This window comes from Microcaecilia unicolor, chromosome 6 (genome assembly GCF_901765095.1).
Source record: "Microcaecilia unicolor chromosome 6, aMicUni1.1, whole genome shotgun sequence".
Taxonomy (NCBI): domain Eukaryota; kingdom Metazoa; phylum Chordata; class Amphibia; order Gymnophiona; family Siphonopidae; genus Microcaecilia; species Microcaecilia unicolor.
This window is the reverse complement of record NC_044036.1, coordinates 275,288,770-275,311,538: the sequence shown is the minus strand read 5'-3', so window position 1 is coordinate 275,311,538 and position 22,769 is coordinate 275,288,770. Positions and strand designations below refer to the sequence as shown.

Here is a 22,769-nt window from a genome sequence, read left to right as displayed (position 1 = left end):
CTAGCTCACCCATATCCAAACTCATTCCTTCCCAGCCTTCCATTCCCTTCCATCTTCAATCTACGCACCATTACCATATTTCTACCACCTGTAATCACTATCCTCTCATTCATTTCATTACCATCTCCCCTCTCTCTTTATCCTCTCTTCACTCTCATAGCCTGACATCTCCCTTTTACCCCCTCCCCCTCCCTCCATTGTCCTGCATTTATTTTATTTATTTATTTATTTATTTTATTTAAGTTACATTTGTACCCCGCGCTTTCCCACTCATGGCAGGCTCAATGCGGCTTACATATACAGGTACTTATTGTATTTCTCTCTCTTACCCATTGTCCAGCATATCTCCCTTCTGCCCCTGGATCCAATATCTCCCTCTTCCCCCTCTCTTGTGCAGCACTTCTCCTTCCCTTTGCTCCACCTCTATGTCCAACATCTCTCCCATATTGTCCACTATCTCTTTCTTTCTCTCTCTCTCCATGCCTTGAGCCCCTGGTCTAACATCTTTTTCTCTCCCCTCCAGCCATGTTCAATATTTCCCTCTCTCACTCCCTTCCCTCTACTGTCATGTCCAACACTTTTTTCCTCTATCGTCCTTTGCCACTCCTCTGCAGCCTTTCCCTTCCTCTCCCCACCATAGCCATATCAAACAATTCTCCCTCTCTTTTCCTCCTGCATCTCTCCCTCCCCCATGTCAAACAATTATTTCTCCACCCCCACCGTCTCACTCACTCACTCTCTCCACCCCACCCCCTCTCACGGAGCAGGCCCAGGGCAAGGACACTGATGCCCAACCACTAGTTTCTCCTCCTGGCCACTGGTGTAGTGTGGCGGCCTTGAGGAATTGCTGTAAGGCAGCTTTCATGCCCTTCCCTGCCTCTCTCTCCACCCCTGCGTCCCACCACGCCTGCAATGAAAATGATTGTCCTCCCCGCCGGCGCTGCCTCGGCCCCTGTACGCTACCCTGCCTCTGTCCCTGCTTGCATTCTTTTCTTCGATCGTCGCGTCGCCGGCAGCGCTGCCATTCACTCAGACATCTCCGCTCCCCTCTGCCGCGTCCATCTGGCCCTACGTAAACAGGAAGTGCATCAGAAAGAGCCAGATGGACGCGGCAGAGGGGAGCGGAGCTGCCTGAGTGAATGGCAGCGCTGCCGGCGACGCGACGATCGAAGAAAAGAATGCAGGCAGGGACAGAGGCAGGGTAGCGTGCAGGGGCCGAGGCAGCACTAGCGGGGAAGACAAGCATTTTCGTTGCAGCGCGTGACACATGCGAGGGATGTTGGGTGGGCCTGGAGGGAAAGTGGGTGGGCCTGGGCCCGTCCAGGCCCACCCGTGGCTACGCCCCTGAGAACAACGTTCTCTAACGTGGGTAACACAGGAAAGGGAACTAAAACTGGCTTACAAAAATGGCCACTACCGCATGGACTACAACAGGAAACAAAACAGGGCACACTCTGACCCAGTAAGTAGGGGGAAAGCACCAGGGGAGTAGAGCCTACCAACTACCAATACCTACACCCACCACAATGCATTGCTGATGTGACTCTGCAGTGCAAATAACAGAAAAGGTACCACACTCACCCCAGAGCCACATCACAAGCAGGAAAAGGCTGTCGGAGGACAGAACACATTCTGCTGTCATGGAGGTGGGTACAGCATTTGAGGCTGGCATACAGGCTGGAAAAAAAAGTGTTTAAAGTGGGGGTTTTTTGGTGGGAGGGGGTTAGTGACCACTGGGGGAGTACGGGGAGGTCATCTCCGCTTCCTTCCGGTGGTCATGTGGTCAGTTTGGGCACCTTTTTGAGGCTTGGTCGTGAAAATAAAAGGACCAAGTAAACCCCACGAAATACTGCTTAACGCCGTATTTTTTTTTCCATTATCGGCGAAAGTCGGCTATCTGGTAGCCACGCCCATACCCGCCCATGTCCCACCTTCGCTTCGCCGCCAACACGCCCCTTTGAACTTTCGCCGGCGAGGCGATGGGAAAGCGGCAATGCTGTCAAAAAAAGCAGCTTTCGATTATAACGATTTCGCCGCTTTTCTGAGATCGCCGGCCATCTCCCGATTTGTGGCGGGAAATGGCCGGCAATCACTTTCGATTATGAGCTGGATCGTGTATCTGGATTTTCAAAAGGCGTTTGACAAAGTGCCTCATGAAAGACTCCTGAGGAAACTGGAGAGTCATGTGATCGGAGGTAGGGTATTACTATAGATTAAGAGCTGATTGAAAGATAGGAAGTAAAGAGTAGAGTTGAATGGTCAGTATTCTCAGTGGAGAAGGGTAGTTAGTGGGGTCCCGCAGGGGTCTGTGCTGGGACCGCTGTTTTTTAACATATTTATAAATGACCTAGAGATGGGAGTAACTAGTGAGGTAATTAAATTTGCAGATGACACAAAGTTATTCAGGGTCGTCAAGTTGCAGGAGGAGTGTGAAAGATTACAGGAGGACCTCGCGAGACTGGGGGATTGGGCGTGCAAGTGGCAGATGAAGTTCAATGTTGACAAGTGCAAAGTGATGCATGTGGGTTAAGAGGAACCCGAATTACAGCTTTGTCATGTAAGGTTCTGCGTTAGGAGTCACGGACCTAGAAAGGGACCTGGAAGTCATCGTTGATAAGACGTTAAAACTTCTACTCAGTGTGCTGCGGCAGCTAAGAAAGCGCCCAGAATGTTGAGTATTATTAGGAAAGGGATGGAAAACAAACATGAGGATGTTATAATGCCGTTGTATCGCTCCATGGTGCGACCGCACCTGAAGTATTGTGTCTAATTCTGGTCGCCGCATCTCAAAAAAGATATAAAGGAATTAGAGAAGGTGCAGAGAAGGACGACGAAAATGATAAAGGGAATGGAACGATTTCCCTATGAGGAAAGGCTGAGAAGGTTAGGGCTCTTCAGCTTGGAGAAAAGGCGGCTGAGGGGTGATATGATAGAAGTCTACAAAATAATGAGCGGATTAGAGCGGACAGATGTGAAGTGCTTGTTTACACTTTCAAACAACAACAAAACCAGGGGACACAAGGGGATTCAGCGTGTAGTTAGACTTTGGAACTTGTTGCCGGAGAATGTAGTGACAGCAGCTGGCCTTACGGAATTTAAAGGGGGGTTGGACAGATTCCTGAAGGAAAAGTCCATTGAACATTATTAAATTTTTATTTTTTTTTTTTTGGGGTGGGGGGGGGGGGGGGGTTGCTAGGTTCTTGAAGCCTGGATTGGCCGCTGTCGGAGACAGGATGCTGGGCTTGATGGACCCTTGGTCTTTTCCCAGTATGGCAGTGCTTAAGTGCTTATAAGATGGACATCCATCTTTAGTTTCGATAATACGGTCAAGGATGTTCAAATCTTGAAATTTGGTCACCCCTAGACTTGATCGTTTCTGATTTACGGCGATAATCAAAACCAAGGACGTCCATCTCAGAAACAACCAAATGCAAGCCATTTGGTCATGGGAGGAGCCAGCATCTGTAGTGCACTGGTTCCCCTGATATGCCAGGACACCAACTGGGCACCCTAAGGGGCACTGCAGTGGACTTCATAAATTGAAACTAGGTACATAGCTCCCTTACCTTGTGTGCTGAGCCTCCCAACCCCCCCCCCCCCCCAAAAAAAAAACCCACTACCCCCAACTGTACACCACTACCATAGCCCTTACGGGTGAAGGGGGGCACCTAGATGTGGATACAGTGGGTTTCTGGTGGGTTTTGGAGGGCTCGCTGTTTCCTCCACAAACGTAAAAGGTAGGGGGGATATGGGCCTGGGTCTGCCTGCCTGAAGTGCACTGCACCCACTAAAACTGCTCCAGGGACCTGCATACTGCTGTGATGGACCTGAGTATGACATCTGAGACTGGAATACAGGCTGGCAATCAATATTTTGAATGACATTTTTTGAGGGTGGGAGGGGGTTAGTGACCACTGGGGGAGTAAGGGGAGGTCATCCCCGATTCTCTCCAGTGGTCATCTGGTCACTTTGGCCACCTTTTTGTGCCTTGGTAGTAACAAAAACACAACCAGGTAAAGTCGTCCAAGCGTTCATCAGGGATGTCCTTGGTTCTTTCGATTATGGGTCGAGGGCCTCCAAGTGTTAGGCACGCCCAAGTCCCACCTTCGCTACGCCTCCGATACAACCCCTTGAACTTTGGCCGTCCCTGCGATGGAAAGCAGTTGGCGACGTCCAAAATCGGCTTTCGATTATACCGATTTGGATGACCCTGTGAGAAGGATACCCATCTTCCAACAGATGGGCGTCCTTCTCTTTCAAAAATGAGCCCAAAAGTAATACATTTAAAACAAATCAGAGAAAATATTTCTTCACTCAACGTGTAATTAAACTCTGGAATTCATTTCCAGTGAATGTGGCAAAAGCAGTTAGCTTAGCGGGGTTTAAAAAAAGGTTTGGATAGCTTCCTAACAGAAAAGTCCAAAAGCCATTATTAAGATGGGGGAAATCAGCTGTTTATTTCTAGGATAAGCAACATAAAATGTATTGTACTGTTCTGGGATCTTGTCAGGTACTTGTAACCTGGATTGGCCACTGCTGGAAACAAGATGTTGGGCTTGATGGACCTTCGGTCTGTCCCAGTATGGCAACACTTATGTACTTATGTAAAATGCTGAATAACCAACATGCTAAGGGAGGTGTTATGAGGGGCTGTTCTTCGAAGGGGGTCAGTATTGGGGGGGGGGGGGGGGGGACGACCCTGCGGGTAATGGTTGGGAGCATCAGGCTGCAGCTTGATAGTCTGATGCTCTAGGGTAGTAAAATAACCCTGGGATTATTTTACAGTCATTTTAGGGCTATAACACGACTAGCAATGTGCATGCAAGTCACATTATAACATTTACATTGTATTAAGTAGCTTTACATGCATTTGCATATTTTGTATCTCGTTACTATGTAACCCATGGTGACTTAAATATTGCTGCGTTAGGGCAAGACAACATAAGTTAATGCCCATGATGCCACATTAAGGAGCAAGTAGTGCAGGTTATTGCCCTAACGTAGCTCAATCATTTCCCACCTAAGTGTTTTATAAATAAAATAAAATGCAATATAAATGGAAATGATTAATGCTTGGTTACTAACCATAGCAGCAGGAGACTTGTAAATCTGCAATTATTCGCAGAATGTTGTTCATTTGATTGGACCTTTGTTCATTTTCCATGATGCTTCCTGAAGCTGGATATGCAGAATCAATATAGATTATGTCCAGAAGATAAATTCCTGAGAACAAGAAAAGGTAGGAATACATTTTAGATCACCAATAGCAAGCTGTTAATAAAGAAACTCATCTGAAATTTATCACATTGTTATGATATGAAGCATTGGGAGATGTCTAGGAGTATGAAGTAGGAATAAACTTTTCTTCTTTCCAGAGAAGAACTCACTGTGTTAACAGGAGTTAAGCATAATCCATAAATCCAATAAACATTTAATTCGGTTCAGAGAAAAGTGAGCAGAAGACATATCAACTCATCTTCAGCAAAGCTCTATATCTGTGTGTTTTGGAAATCGACTTGACTGTGATGGCAGCAGGATGAATGCGAGTATGGAGATCAGCGAGTTTTCCTTCATGCAAACCATTTATGGGCTGATACATGTTTTAGGATTTGCTTTACACAGTGAGGCTGATGGCTGTTGGAGAAATATATTCTAGATGATTTTCTCAGTATATTTACAATTTGTCTTGCTGAGTAGATCTTTTCTAATTTTAAATATCTTGCCCTTTTACTAAGGCGCATATTTTCCGATGCGTGTACAACACGTGTCAAATTAGAACTACCGCCCAGCTACCGCTTGCCCCAGGCGGTAATTCTAAGTTTTACGTGCATCCAATACACGCATCAAAAAATATTTTTTAATTTTCTGCTGCGCAGCGCTAACCAGGCAGCAATTAGCAGTGTACATGTGCTGATGATTACCGCCCAGTTAACGCGTGAGACCTTATCGCTAAGTCAATGGGTGGCGATAAAGTCTCAGACCCAAAATGGATGTGTGTGCCAATTTTTATTTTACTGCACATCCATTTTCAGCCAAAAAACCCCAGTATTTTTTGCAGGTTTGCTGAAAAATGGACCTGTGCGCATCCAAATACACGCCTAGTGTAGGCCATTTTTCAGTGCGCCTTAGTAAAAGGACCCCTTACTGCCCTTTAGTAAAAGAGCCCCTTAATCAGGTAGTTTCTCCATAGACATGAAATGGAAAAAAGCCTCAGTTCATCAAACAATGTATGCTTTTGCGGGTTTTCAATGTAAGCTGTAAAGTCTAGCGTTGCATGACCGTGACTGATAAATATCTTTTATCCACGTTTCTATGATTTGCTTGTCCTTGCTTCCAGGGTCTATTTGGCAAGTGCATTGAGATCCTTGTTGATAAAATACTGTATTTTTCATATCCAGAAGGCACATGGATATTTATGTATAAAAACATGCAAGATTAAATCAACTATCACCAAATAAACACTTCTAACTAGATTTATCAGAGGTAAATCAAAGTTTATACAAAGTTTTGTGGTTGTTAAAGTTTCAAACAAGTGTAAAATTAGTTTTTCTTCAGGCAAGACAGAATCTCCATTAAGACAGAAGACTGCATAAGACAGAAGACTGCATTATCTTATTACATTGAACACAGATTTATTTCTGGGGACAGATACAAACTTTTTTACATAACCCATGGCTGTAACTATTCAAATTGACTGTTTTTCTCTTTCTTTTGCCATGGCATTTTTTCCAAAGTACATCTGATTTACAGCCTCTGCTTCAAAGATTCAATTCTGAATTGACTTCATTCTATGCTTTCAAGTGGGTGGTTCCAGAGACGAGGATTCAGCAGTAGTGGGGTCTACAGGTTAAGGGGCCCTTTTACAAAGCATCAGTAAGCCCAATGAGGGCTTATCGCACGCTATCCCGTAACTACTGCTGGCCCAAAGTGGCATCAATGGGTGGCAGTAAGTGCTTCCCCCACAAGGCCACGCAGTAAGAGTACTCTTACCGCATGGACATTTTTTTCGGGGTTGCTTTTTACCTACTGTGGTAATAACAGCCCTGGCACGTGGGGAAAAATAGCCCCCGCTGCTACCGCAGGACCCTTTTTCCCCGCAGCTTAGTAAAAGGATCCCTGAGTGAATTAAGTCACAAATTTCAGGCATTATGTTCCAAGCTCAGCAGCATCCTTCTCAGTCCATATCAGCACTGGAAAAGGACAAGTTTATAAGAAATCCTCCAGTGAACATCTCAACAGGATCATACAAAATTAAATACCATCTTCAGCACCCCCAAAATCAGCTAAACCAGTTTGTATAAAAGAGCCTCATCTTCTGTAAAAGGAGTTAATGTATTCTGCACAGTGTTTTATTATTATTTTTTTAATTGGAGTGGATATATGAGGACCTACAGGCATTTGAGAAAGCAAGGAATAAGAACAGAAGATCCTTAGCTGAGAGTAGAATCAGATATTGGTAGATATTTAATAAGCTTTTTAAAAAAATATATTTATCATTTGTTTCAATACTAATATCACGATTACATCATTGCGACAACCAGAAATTCAATATAAAACAACACTGCATTACAATCAGAAAATAGATCTACTTAATATTTGACCACAATAAAAGATTCAAGAGTACACACTATAAACTTAAGGAAATTTACTCAAAGATAAACATTCTATAGCTGATATACTTATCCTAGCCGACGACCTCAGTGGATTGTGGAAAAATTACTTGGACCCATTCCTCTTCCCTAGCCACTATAATAAATTCTACAAGTTGTCTGGGTTCAAAAAACATATAAGATAATAATATGCATAAAACACACATTTCCTTTTAAAATTGCTTAGACTATCCCACAGTAAAATTATGTGCAAATTCCATTTCATGAATGCTATTACCCATGACTGGCTGGAGCTGGACCAGGAATTTTGATTGTGTTCAGAGAGTCGTTTGTGAACCACAAAGCACTTTACAGAAAGGTCCATTTCCCTCTGAGGCAACAGCTGTATACCAGGTGGTAATTTCATTTTTTACGCGCTTCCACTAAACGCACCAGAAATTTTCCATCACGCGGCGCTAACCCAGTGGTAATCGGCATTGAACGCGCGTAGACCATTACTGCCTGGTTAATGTGTGAGACTTTACCGCTATGTCAATGGGTGGCGGTAAGATATCAGGCCCAAAATGGACGTGTACCAATTTTTATTTTGTCGCACATCCATTTTCGGCCAAAAAAAAGGGTCTCTTTTGCAGGCACGTTGAAAAATGGACCTGCGCGCATCCAATACACATGTCTACTCTAGCACAGCGTATGACAGAGAAGGTCAGTAGCGCATCGCACAAGATATCTCTGTTAGCAGTTTATGTGCTGATATTCATCTGACTAACAAGGCAATCTTGCACCACATACTACTAGACCCCTGACGCAGGCCTTGACGGCCGAAACACGTCACGTGTCGGGTCGTTTCTGTAGATTTGAATAAAGACCTTGTTCAGGAAGACACTCATTGTGAGAGGATTTTTATTGGATCCACTGGTTGGTTGTTCGTTTGTCTTGTATTCTCCTATGGAGAGATCACCTTCTGTGGGTGTGTACTCTAGCACAGGCCATTTTGCGCTGCACCTTAGTAAAAGGACCCCAAAGTATACCTGGGTTTAAAAGTGGTTTGGACAAGTTCCTTGAAGAAAAGTCCGTAGTCTGTTATTGAGATGGGCATGGGGGAAGTCATTGCTTGCCCTGGGATTGGTAGCATGGAATGTTGCTACTATTTGGGTTTCTGCAGGTACTTTTGACCTGGATTGGCCACTGTTGGAAGCAGGATACTGGGCTAGACCACTGGTCTGACCCAGTATGGATATTCTTATGTTCTTATGAATGTTATACTTTATATTATGCTTCTAATTATGTTTAGTGCAACTATGATAAAACATACCATTTAAGCAATATAAATTTAAACAGTACCTGTAAAATGAAACTGTAAACCGCTTAGGTCTAAGTGGTATATAAATAGTTAAATGGAATGAAATGAAAAATGGAAATAAAATAGAAATAAGTAAAATAGAAATGTCTAGTAAGACTATATAATGTGACTACATAGCACAACTGTCAAAAACTACATTTGATAAGCAAACATGGACACTCCAAGGGATGTTGATTGAAGAATTACAATAATAGATTAAAAATGAAAAAGCAGGGTTATAAAATGGATATTTCTGAAATTGAATAAGTATAGCCCATGTTGGGTAGAGTTTTCATTCAACAATTACGTTAATTCTAAAAACACTGTAAAGTCTAGAGAGGTGAAAACAATGTGTTTTAAATATGAGTATAAAACATTTGTGGCCAAATCTATATTTTCCCTTGAAGTCAAGTGTCTTAATTCTAAGTAGTACAGATAAAGTCAGTCTTTCATTGCCATTCCAATAAGATTTTATGGAAAGCTGATGGGATTTGATATACCACCTTTCTGTGATTACAAACAAAACAGTTTACATATTATATACAGGTACTTGTTTTGTACTAGGTGCAATGGAGGAATAAATGATTTGCCCAGAGTCACATGAAGCTGCAGTGGGAATCAATCAGGCCGCCACACTAACCATTAGGTTACTCTTCTTCCTCCATTTTCTCCATTCCAATGAATCCAAACCAGTGCTCTTCATTAATTTTTAAGCTGGGGCCACTTTGGATTCTAATGAACTGAACAAGAACTGCCAAATATCTTCCCATGCAGGGTTTCAACACTGCTGACCAGTGTGTGTCAGTGACATCCATCCCCACCAGCCCACCCTCAAACTTCAGTGGGGATATGGTATCCTCAAGGCTGTGAGCATTTCCAAGTGCATTCTTTTTTGTCTATTGAGAAATGTCTTCTCCTTCAAGAATGCATCTCTTCTCCCCATCCATTTTTCCCTTTCTGTCTTCAGCTTGGGTAGAGAGGCAGTAGCAGAAAAAACCCTCAGAAAGACAATGGAGGCTGCTCCAGATGTCTCTGGGGGCCACCATTGACCCCCAGGCCATGCACTTAAGACTGGTAGGATCCAAACTCTACCTTTACCCAAAGTAATTTAATTCCCTTTGGCCTCTGGATTTGGCACCCAAAATGCTCACCAAACAGCATTAAGATTCCATTTGATACGAATGAAGCAACCATTATATAGAACTTCTTGTTGCAAAAAGCAATAAAATTTAATAGTCATATGATAACACAAAGCAATTTTTCATGGTTCAATCCAAACTTTTGCTATGGGAATATCTTCACATAGAAAGGATATAGATCAAAAATACACACACTTGACCTTATATGGTGGAGACTTATGCCCACAGTAAGGTTTTAATCAGGGCCTTGAGACTATGGACTGTGCCAAGAAGAAAGGATAGACCAAGTCTAAAAACACATTCTTACGTCTGTGAATGTCTCAGTCCAAGCGGCAGCCTTCCATCAACAATCCATCAACAAAGCCCTACTCAAAAACACACATCAGGAATTAATTACCATGTTGACAAAATGCTAGATAAAAAATGGATTGTTTCTACTGTATTTATCATGGGAATTCTACTGCACAGAGCCAGGAAGACAGTTTTCTAAGATACTGTTTGGTTTATTAAAGGAGTTCAAATGCTTGGTTGCCACGAAAGATCTTTTGTTAAAGTGAAGAGTTCAAGCAGTGAGTGAGAAGAAAAGAAGTTTACCATCAGATGGACAAGGTCACAACATGGTTACTCTGATGTTTTCAAAAATGCTCAGCTTCTTGAAAGATACATTACCATCAGGTTACATGGGCTATAGCACATTGTATGCAGAAGCTGACGGTCAGTGCCGCCGAGAGGGGGAGGGGCAGGGGCAAAATTCCTCATTGCCCAGCATCCAAGGGGGGGCTGACCGGCGTTAGCAATGCTCTCCTGTTCCTGTGCGCGGGAGCACCGCAGAGCAGAGTACTTCATTCCTGCCACGCCCAAACAGCCTCTTTGGATACGGCAGGAAGGAAGGACTCTGCTCTGTGGTGCTGCCATGCACAGGAACAGAAGAGCCATGCTAGAACCTGGCCCTAGGGAATTTTGTCACACACAGTGTGCGCCGAAAAGTGACCTGCGCTGGTGTAGATGCATGTATTGGGCGCATGCAGGTCCATTTTTCAGCGCACCTGCAAAAAGGCCTTTTTTGGGGGGCAGGGGGGGGGGCTGAAAATGGACATGCGGCAAAATGAAAATTGGCCTGAGACCTCACCACCACCCACTGACTTAGCAGTAAGGTCTCATGCGTTAACTGGGCAGTAATCATCAGTAATCATCAGTGTGTGTACAATGCCGACTACCGCTCGGTTAGCGCTGCATGTCAGAAAATTTCCGGCACACCTACTGGACACGTGTATAAAATGAAATTACCGCCAGGGCAGGGCAGTAGTTCCAATTTGGCATGCGTTGGGCATGCATAGGCCCCTACGCAGCTTAGTAAAAGGGCCGCTAAGTTCTAGAATTTGATATCGAAGGAAGTGGTAAAAGCTGTTTAGTGTAGGTGGGTTTAAAAAAAGATTTGGACAAATTTCTAGAGGAAAAGTCCTTAAACCACTATTAAGGTAGACCTGGAGAAAATCACTGTTTATCTCTGGGGGTAAGCAGCAGGAAATCTATCCATACTCTGTTAAAAAAAAAAAAAAAAAACTATAGAAAGCTTGTTATCTGCATAACTGTCAAAACGTGACCAATTTCAATAAAAGTTGGGATACATCATCTGAATAAATTAACAATAAGCCTACACTCATGCCAGCCACCTCACCTACCTGTTTCTTCAACTATCACAATGTTTTCTTAAGTGTAACCTGATTGAGCCCTGCCACTTTATGACTGGTGAGCAGTTGAGCCTCTTTTTTGCAATTTCTTCAAAACCTTCTTCCATCTCTTTTCTGGAGACTTGCATCAAGAACCATAACCTTTCTCCAGATACAAATTTTCAATAAGGATCAGACAGATCCTCCTGATTGAAAACCATGGTAACTGTTTCTAAAGCAAAATGGCATCTGCGAATATGATGATGATAATCACTAGGTGGTGGAGCCATCATTTAAAGTGAGGTGGCTGGTGTGAATGTAGGCTTATTGCAAATTTATTCAGGATGATATATCCCAAATTTTACTGAAATTGGTCACTTTTTGACAGAGTTACGTAGAAAACAAGCTCTGTATACATTTTCTTTTTTGAAACACAGTGTACTTTCTGGGGTCTTGCCAGGTACTTGTGACCTGGAAACAGTATACCAGTGGGACGATGTTCAATATTTTACCTAGCTTTAGATAGCATTGCTAATTGACATGGCATGCTTAAAAATAGCTAAGGTTGTAATTAAAATCAAACAAAAAACACATTTTATAAATGACAGGTTTTTAGTGAGAGAAGTATAGAGGCGAATGATGACATGAAAATGGCAGTGAGTAAACACTAATGTGGCTGAGATGTAACATCTGTTTTAACCCATAGATACGCTGATCACACCTGGCTTTTATAAAGAGCTTTTGGACTGCTCTCCTATGACAGTATAAATGGACTGGATGTTTCCTGTTTGAAAATCCAACTTCAGTTGGGCTGACCCCTGAGGCACAACTCCTTGCACCCCCCCCCCCCCACCACACCTTTGAAGGAGGAGACTCCTCTAGTGCCAAACAGAATAAGAATAACTTACAAAAACATTTTTGTTCTAGAGCAGTACTTTTCAACCCAATCCTTAAGGGACTGCTAGTCCAATCAGGTTTTCAGGATATCCACAATGAATATGCATGAGATAGATTTAAACATTCCAAGGAGGCAGTGCATGTAAATCTATCTCATGCATATTCATTGTGGATATTCTAAAAGCCTGATGGGACTAAATGTGCCTCAAAGACTGGGTTGAGAAGCACTACACTACAGCAGGGCCACAGAGAAGGGCATGCAGGGGGAGGCAAGAGTCCCGGGACCCGGAACTGGAGTCTGTCTCTCTCCTGCTCCTGTATGTTAGGACCCAGGTGATTGCGTTAATGCGATAGCACGAGTCTCAGCACAAAGGAGCTGTGAGACTGACAGACCAAGGGAGGAGAAGAGTAGACGCAGGAAGGTAAGGGGGCAGTGGCTGCCCGAGGAGGAGCAGGTGGTGACGGGGTGTAAAGTAGATCCTCTTTCCTCCTGGGTTGCAGCTCTTCCAAGAAAAAAAAAACAAACCAAAAAAAAAACACACTCCTGTATGGCGCCCCTTTTCTCAGAAACAAATATAATGAAGCTTTTTATTGAATAGGCGGAACGTCCCGCCTTCTCTCAATTGCTTCTCCAAAACAACAAATAATGCTACACCGGGTAGGCTTCAACCGCTGCTTTCTCTCCCGGCCCCTTGGAGAGTAAGTAGCAGGGAAAAGAAAGAAAAAACCCCAGGCGCAATTCAGCCCTGGTTTCAAAACACAGTTCACTTTTAGCCAAGCTTTAAAACACAGCTCAGTTCAGCTAGGCTTTAAAAAACACAGTTCAATTTTAGCCCAGCTTCAAAACACAGCTCAGTTCAGCTAGGCTTTCAAAACACAGTTCACTTTTAGCCAAGCTTCAAAACACAGCTCAGTAATGGCTTTGCGCGGGCTCAAAGCCTAGGGTCCCACCCTCTTGGTCAGTCATACTCCTACCTGACCTCCTCCCGCATGACCCGGCTTGGCCCCGCTACTTCCTTGGCTTTCGCTGAGCCAGAGCTGAAAAGTCCATCGGCTCTTCCAGGGTGTTCTCCGGTTCGGTCAACTCCATAGGGCAAGGCTCACTCTCTGCCTCTCTCTCCTCAGGAACCCAATCCATATTCTCTTCCCCCCGCCCTTCTTCCAGCTGCTCACCCTTTCTTTCATTAAAGCTCTTTGGTGTCTCTTCTTTCTCCACCCACCTGTTCCACCACCTCTTCCACCAGGTTGGAGAATCAGCCTTACTCCTTCCCCTGCGGCCCTCCTCTGGTGACTCATGGGAATGCACATAGTTTCTCTTATCCCCACGTTCCCTTTGGGCATGCTGGGAGTTGTAGTTCCTTATTTCGGGTTCTTTCTTGGGGGATGCCTGCCTGTAACGGGGGTATTCTTGCTTAGCCCAGGGTTCCCCTGAGGCCTGCGGGGAGTTGTAGTTTCTTGCTCTCCTCTTTTCTTTCTGTTCCCCAGAGCTGCCTACATATTCTTTACAGGGGGCAGTGACGGACCTTCCCCAGGCCCAGCTTTGTCTCTTGGCAGCCCTGCTCTAACGTATCAGAACGAGGGGCACCGCCAGACCTTGGCAGGAGGGGAGTCCAGAGCCCGCTGTGGGGGGCACAGTTTAGCCCACTGACACCCCCTACCACTTTCGACGCCCCTGGCCCGTCGCCACCGCCAGGTACCTTTGCTGGCACTGGGACATCAACTAAGCGTAGAACATGCTTAAACAGAAATGTTTTCCATGTGGATTTTTAGTAGACATACCCCTAATAGCTTCAATTAAAAGCTGAACTAACTAAATCATTTAAAAATAAAGCTTAAAGAGAATTACATTCATACCAATTCAACTTTCTTTGGGGGTTGTATACCTTCAAGAAGAACCGGCTTTGTAAATCTTTGCCCCTAGACGAATAGTTTTGAAAATTTCCCATAATAATATTCACCAAAATTTAAAATCTGAAAGTACTGCACTTTCCTTATATGTTTGTTGGCCAGTATTAGAAACAGGATACTAGGCTTGATGGATTTTGCTCTGAGCCAGAATGGCAAAGGTGTGGGAAAAAGTGCCTGCAGAGACTGGTTCCTGGTTTTTCTCTGTATACTCCCCCCCCCCACCCCTGAAAATGAAAACTTAGGCACACTGTTATGTGCCTGAACAAATCCTATCCCTGAGCAGGTCTACTATTTCCATAGTAGATGATGACGGCAGAAAAAGACCTGCATGGTCCATCTAGTCTGCCCAACAAGATAAACTCATATGTGCTACTTCTTGTGTATACCTTACCTTGATTTGTATCTGCCATTTTCAGGACACAGACTGTAGAAGTCTTGCCCAGAACTAGCCCCACCACCCAAACACCAGCCCCGCCTCCCAATCTCGGCTAAGCTTCTGAGGATCCATTCCTTCTGCACAGGATTCCTTTATGTTTATCCCACGCATGCTTGAATTCCGCTACCGTTTTCATCTCCACCACCTCCCACGGGAGGGCATTCCAAGTATCTACCACTCTCTCCATGAAAAAAATACTTCCTGACATTTTTCTTGAGTCTGCCCCCCTTCACTCTCATATCATGTCCTCTCGTTCTACCGCCCTCCCATCTCCAGAAAAGGTTCGTCTGCGGATTAATACCTTTCAAATATTTGAACGTCTGTATCATATCACCCCTGTTTCTCCTTTCTTCCAGGGTATACATGTTCAGGTCCGCAAGTCTCTCCTCATACGTCTTGTAACGCAAATCCCATACCATTCTCGTAACTTTTCTTTGCACCGCTTCCATTTTTTTTTACATCCTTAGCAAGGTACGGCCTCCAGAACTGAACACAATACTCCAGGTGGGGCCTCACCAACAAATATAATTTGTACCCTGATAACCCAGTGTCCCATTGATTGTCCTCCTTCCACCAGGTCTCTGAGATACCTATTATATCTACCTCTTTATTTATTTTTTTAAATTTGTTTAGATTTAGTTCACACCTTTTTCAGTAGTAGCTCAAGCTGAGTTACATTCAGGTACACTGGGTATTTCTCTGTCCCTGGAGAGCTCACAATATAATTTTGTACCTGAGGCACTGGAGGGTTAAGCGACTTGCCCAAGATCACAAGGAGCAGCAGTGGGGGTCACCTCTGGATGTCAAGACTGGTGCTCTAACCACTAGGCCACTCCTCCACTCTTCATTTAGTGCTATATACTCCAACTCTTCTATCTTATTTTTAGGCTTCTAGCATTTGTATGTAGACACTTCAAATCCAATCCAGAGTCAGGGTAGTCCTGGAAGTTATGCGGGCACTGACAATATTCAGTGCCAATGCAGGTGCCCACATAGCTAACTGCCCTATCGCGTCACACCTTATGCTATGAGTTTACCTTGTTGGGCAGACTGGATGGACCATACAGGTCCCTATCTGCCGTCATCTACTATATTATTATGTTACTAACTGGGCAAGTAGAACCACATAAATAGCAGTTCTAACTGTGCCCATAATGGGTATGGAACTAAATAATTGACCATACCTACATAAGTTAGTCCACTGTTTTATTCTTGACTAGAACCTTCCACCCTCTTCCAGTCTCCCTAGGGTATACTCCCCTCCGTTATCTTAATAAAGCTGAAATTCCTGAAGCCTACAACCTCAGAATTTTTTTTCACCCCATTTCTGCCTTTGTTCTTATAGGAAATTACACTATCTTACGATCACCACCATAGGAACATAAGATCAAAGGTACATCAGACTCAGTATCCCGTCTCCAACCGTGGTCAAACCAGGTCACAAGTATTTGGCAGGATCCCAGAAAGTAGATGGATTCCATTCTGCTTACTGCAAGGGAAAACCGTGCGTGTCTCCAAGTCTACCCTTTTTAATAATGAATTAAGGCCTTGTCCTCCAGGACCTTGCTGAACCTTTTTCAAACTCAGCTAAACGAACAGCTCTCAGACTTTTCTCCAACATCTTCCAGTCAGCTGCTCAAACCAGAGGAGATAAGTGAGGGGTGTCTCATATCAGTCTCTTCTTTGCTTTCCCTCCTCTGGTGGGGCAGAAAGCTCTTCCATTTATTTCCCTTGAGCCTTGCAAAGGGTGGACAGCACATTTGTTCCATCACTTGACAACCACACCAACCATCGCCAGCCCCTCCCCCTTTCGCTCATACTCCCTCACCATTGGTTCCATTGAATATACTCCTTTCTACCACCTACCTTGCTGCACCCTGCACTTACTCCCTCTGCAAAGCTTCCCACTCTCATTAAATTTCTGCGAGCCACATATGACTCCTAGGCTATTTAGTACATTTAAAGCAAATTGGAGAAAATATTTCTTCACTCAATGTGTAATTAAACTCTTGAATTCATTGCCAGAGAATGTGATAAAAGCAGTTAGTAGGTTTGGCTATAGTAATTTCCTAAAAGAAAAGTCCATAAGCTATTATTAAGATGGACTTGGGAAAATCCATTGCTTATTTCTAGGATAAGCTGCATAAAATGTATTGTAATTTTTTGGGATCTTGCCAGGTGCTTGTGACCTGGATTGGCCACTGTTGGAAACAGGGTACTGGGCCTGATGGACCTTCGGTCTGTCCCAGTATGGAAATACTTATGTTCTTATGTAATGTTCCCTTGGTCTTTTCTTGGAATTGCAGAATGTGGGTTCCCAACTGGTCCTGCACTGATGATGCCAGTTATCTGTAAGGATAGTAGCTAGAGGACATCATCAGATTGCCTTTTTTTTTTTTTTTTTGGGGGGGGGGGGTCAGATACAACTGAAAAATCCAGTTTCTTCATTGGGGACGTTTTTTCTGGGGTGTTGATTGTTAGTTTATTATAAGAATCCCTAATTCTAAATTAAAGCCGTGATTCACTCAAATTCATTTTGACAGGAGATAAAATAGTGTAAGCAACCCAAATAGCAGCTGATACACAATCAGATTCTTGACAGATACTCAGCAAAACAAGAAAATATTTATTATGGTCTGAAAGAGGATATTCAGAGCACACAGGAGGAGAAGCATTTATAAGTAGTCCACTGATGGCCTCCAATTCACTCACAGACCTGCCTACAAACACTAGTTCACTCAAGTATGTTCCCACCTTTAATTCACCTTCAGACATAAATCTGTTTACTCCTGTATTGGACTGGCATAAGCCCTGCTGCAGTCATGCATCTCCCAGTACTTCTTATGGAAATTGTAGAACCAGTTTTTCTTTCCTTGGTGTGTTTCTGCTATTGGCCTAAGGAGGGTGCAGCATTGTGGTGTGTTTATAAGCATTGGCTCATACGTTGCCTAGCAACACTATATCATATCCTGTTGCACATGAATTTTAGAATTAGGATGCTTCCATGTGCTGACCCTGGTGATCACAGCAAGTACTAAACTGGTCATGTTTGAGCAACCCTATACTCCCAAATTCTATAAGTGGCGCCCAAAGGTAGGCATGCAATTGGTGCGCAGTTATAGAATAGGGCCAATTATCTGCATAACATGGAGGGGCATAATCGAACGGCGCCGACCAAATAGCTGGCCGGCCATCTTCGGGGCCGGCGCCGTAAGTAGGCGGAGCCAACCGTATTTTCGAAAAAGATGGCCGGTCATCTTTTTCTTCGCTAATACGGTTGGGCCCGGCCAAATGTCAGATTTCGCAGGGTTTGAGATGGCCAGCATCGGTTTTCGGCCATAATAGAAAATAATGCCGGCCATCTCAAACCCGGCCAAATCCAAGGCATTTGGTCTTGGGAGGAGCCAGCATTTGTAGTGCACTGGCCCCCCTCACTTGCCAGGACACCAACCGGGCACCCTAGGGGGCACTTCTAAAAATTAAAAAAATTAAAAAAGATAAACGTACTTGCAATGTGAGGCCTATTTATTAACTTGTGGTAAAAGGTTTGCAATTACTACTTGAGAACTGCCAGATATTAGTGTGCAGTAACTGTAAAACATCTTTATTTATTTATTTATTTATATTTTGTTCACACCTTTTTTAGTAGTAGCTCAAGGTGAGTTACATTCAGGTACTCTGGATATTTCTCTGTCCCAGGAGGGCTCACAATCAAGTTTGTACCTGAGGCAATGAAGGGTAAAGTGACTTGCCCAAGATCACAAGCAGCAGCAGTGGGATTTGAACTGGCCACCTATGGATTGCAAACTGGTGCTCTAACCATTAGGCCACTCCTCCACTCCACAAAGTGGGTTTAAAAAAAATGTTCTACTCAATGTGGAAATTAAAAAAGAGTAAGACCTTTCTTCCCAAGGACTATTTTTCGCAACCTGGTACAGTCAATGGTGCTTAGTCACCTAGATTACTGCAATGCACTATATGCTGGCTGTAGAGAACAAATCATCAAGAAACTCCAAACCGCCCAGAACACTGCAGCCAGACTTATATTCAGAAAATCAAAATATGAAAGTGCTAAACCCCTAAGGGAAAAACTACACTGGCTTCCACTTAAAGAGAGTATCGCATTCAAGATATGTTCACTAGTTCATAAAATCATTCACGGAGATGCCCCAGCCTACATATCAGACCTGGTAGACTTACCACCCAGGAACACTAAAAGATCATCCCGCACGTTCCTTAATCTTCATTTCCCCAGTTGCAAAGGTCTAAAATACAAACTAACGCATGCGTCAAACTTCTCCTACCTGGGCACACACTTATGGAACGCATTGCCATGCAACTTAAAAACGATTTATGAACTAACGAACTTTCATAAATCTCTGAAGACCCACCTCTTCGAAAAGGCATACCACAAACATCAACACATGTAAATGTGACACATCTCCACCTTTACCTAATATCAGGACAATTTTTTTTTTCATATATCTGCTTGTTCTATATACTATTATGTCATTCATGGTCTTTATGATATAATTTCTAATCTGTTCGCCACCAAGAACGATACATTGTAAGCCACACTGAGCCTGCAAAAAGGTTGGAAAATGTGAGATACAAATGCAATAAATAATAATAAAAATAATAATAATTTATCAAAATTTCAAAAAATTAATCAAGCAAAAAAGAATACTTGTACAGAAAAGTATGATATGACAACAATAATCTGCAATTATATAATAGAAAAAAATAAAAAGAAAAATGTTATCTGTCATTCATAACTCAACTCTACATTTTAGATCCAAAATATTAAACAATGGAAATTCTAATTTAAGGAAAACAGTAAAGGCATTTCCTTCATCTGATGAATCACTACATTCCTGTTAAATTAAATTAAGAGACAGCTATTATTGGGATCCCCTAATAATTCATTTAGTTGACAAAAAAGCTGTAAGATGGGAAGTCTCATAAAAGACATATTTTACCGATTGACACCTAATGACACATTTACATGGATATCGTAAAAAGAAGGTAGCTCCTGTAATGAATTAGGTCTGCTTCACCCGGTTGAGCAGCGGAAGCCAAGGGCTTTTTGCTATCCTGGACAGAATTGCCAATCCCCCCTAGATACTTAATCACCCCAACCTTGCATCTGCACATGACAGTTCTACACCGTCTGAGCAGTGGCAAATTCCCCAATTAGAAAGAAACCCAGTATGCAGTAGATATGGTAAGACAGTTTATTAGCATTATCATCTCACCCAATGATGGTACAGGGAAGCAGGTATTCATATGAATTGAACAGCAGTCCACGACACATCTCCCTCCAGCCAGTGGCGTAGCAAGGGGGGGCGGAGGGGGCGGTCTGCCCCTGGTGTCAGCATAAGGGGGGGTGCTCCGCCGCTCCCGCTGCTTGCGGGCACCCCCCCCCCCCCGCACCCAAAATCCGCCCCCCTCCATGGGCACCTTGTAGAACCCTCCTCCTCCTTCCTTCCCGCCCTCGGCAGCCCTCCTCCTCCTCTCTGCCCCCCCCCCCCTGTATCACAGCCTTTTACTTCCCGTAGTGGCAGCGACGTCAGTTACTTACGAAGAAGGCTGCAGGCTCCCCTCCAGCTTCAGCTTCTCCCTTCGCTCTTCACACAGTTAGTGTCCCGCCTTCGCGGAAACAGGAAATGCGTCATTGCGAAGGCGGGACACTCACTGTGTGAAGAGCAAAGGGAAAAGCTGAAGCCAGAAGGGAACCTGCACAGTGCCTTCTTTGTAACGGAACTGATGCCGCTGCCACCACGGGAAGTAAAAGGTTGTGATACGGGGGGGGCAGAGAGGAGGAGGAGGGCTGCAATGGGCGGGAAGGAAGGAACGGAGAGTGCAGGGGAGACAGGAGAATGCTGGACATGGATGGGAGGAGAGAGCAGGGGGAGAGAACAGATTGCTGGACATGGGGGAGAGAAGGGGAGGGCATGGGGAGAGAAGGGGAGGGCATGGGGGAGAGAAGAGGTTGCTGGAGGGGAAGGCATGGGGAGAGAAGGGGAGGGCATGGGGGAGACAAGAGATCACTGGAGGGGAGAGCAGGGGGAGAGAACAGATTGCTGGACATGGGGGAGAGAAAGGGAGGGCATGGGGGAGAGAAGAGGTTGCTGGAGGGGAGGGCATGGGGGAGAGAAGAGGTCGCTGGAGGGGAGGGCATGGGGGAGAGAAGAGATCGCTGGAGGGGAGGGCAGAGGAGGAGAATTGCTGGACGTGGGTGGATGGATGGAGGGGAGGGCAGGAAGGAACGGAGAGGAGGGCTGTGGGGGAGCTGAGGGAGGGCAGGGAGAATCACTGAACATGGATGGGAGGGGAGGGCATGGGGAGAGAAGAGATCACTGGAGAGGAGGGGAAGGCAGGGGAGAGAGGAGAATTGCTGGTGGATGGAGGGAGGGGGCAGGGGAGAGAGGAAATTTGCTGGATATGGATGGATGGAGGAGGGGTAGAGGAGAGGAGAATTGCTGGACATGGATGAATGAATGGGGGCAGGGGAGAGAGGAAATTTGAAGCATATGGGTAGATGGAGGAGACGGCAGGAGAGAATGGAGAGTTCCTGGACATAGATGGAGAATTGCTGGATATGGATGGATGAATGGGGGCAGGGGAGAGAGGAAATTTGAAGGATATGGGTGGATGGAGGAGACGGCAGGAGAGAATGGAGAGTTGTTGGACATGGATGGATGGATGGAGGGGAGGAAAGTCAGGAAGGAAATGCACATGGATGGAAAAGAGAAGAGAGGAGAAATGTTGGACAAGAATGGAGGGAAGGAAAGACAAAGGAAGGAGATGCACATGGAGAGAGGGCAGATCCTAGATGGAAGGGGCAGGGAGAGAGGGCAGACTTTGGATGGAGGGGACAGGAGAGAGAGGGCAGACACTGGATGGCTGGGAGAGAGAGAGAAGGCAGATGGTGGATGGAAGGAATACAGTGAAAAGAAGATGAGGAAAACAGAAACCAGAGACAACAAACTGCAAGTAATATATATATTTTAATTTTTTTGCTTTAGGATAAAGTAGTATTGTAGCTGTGTTAATAAATAGAACATGGAAATAAGGTAATCTTTATTGGACTAATTTTAATATATTTTGACTAACTTTCGGAGAACAAAACCCCCTTCCTCAGGCCAGGATAGGATATTGTAAAATCACTATACTGTACTGATCTGATCTGAGGAAGGAGGTTTTGGTCTCTGAAAGCTAAATGTATTAGTCCAATAAAATGGTGGTATTTTATTTTCTGTTTCTGTGGTGTTGCATTGTATGCTCAGTCTGGCCTCTTGGGGGTTCAGTTTAATTTTTGTCTAAATAGAAAGTTTGATTACTTATTCTATAGGGGTTTAGGGTTTATCTGTGTTTGTGAAAAAGACACGGCTTTCAGTTGGCATTGACTGTGCAGGATCGACGATCTGTACTATTCTGTCTGGTTACATTTTACAATAGGTGAATTGATGTTCTAATGCTCACTGTAGTGTTTAAGATGTTTTCCTTTTCCTTATGTGACTCGTAGAAATTACTGCTTATGGTATGGTAAAATTGTTCTAGAGATCCTGAGTGTTTTATATTCTCGGTATGCCTAGTACTGGATTTTGGAGGGGGGTGTTAAAAAATAACCGGCCCCGGGTGTCAACTACCCTAGCTACGCCACTGCCTCCAGCCTTCTCTTGTCTGATTCAATACCCCCAGACTGTTCCTTATATACAATTTTGGCCCTATTCATTTCAATGGACCCCAGTTTTGTCACCAGGGTTC

General features: G+C 44.3%; 1 protein-coding gene across 3 annotated transcripts in view; it reads right to left on the bottom strand.

Moving 5' to 3' along the window:
* The window catches only part of RALGPS1 (Ral GEF with PH domain and SH3 binding motif 1), a 777,507-nt gene that overhangs the window by 206,256 nt on the left and 548,482 nt on the right, over positions 1-22,769 (bottom strand). For all 3 annotated transcript variants that reach the window (XM_030207496.1, XM_030207498.1, XM_030207497.1), the window contains exon 10: positions 5,086-5,223. In XM_030207496.1, coding sequence (XP_030063356.1) covers positions 5,086-5,223 — 138 coding nt within the window. The remainder of the gene's footprint in view (positions 1-5,085; positions 5,224-22,769) is intronic.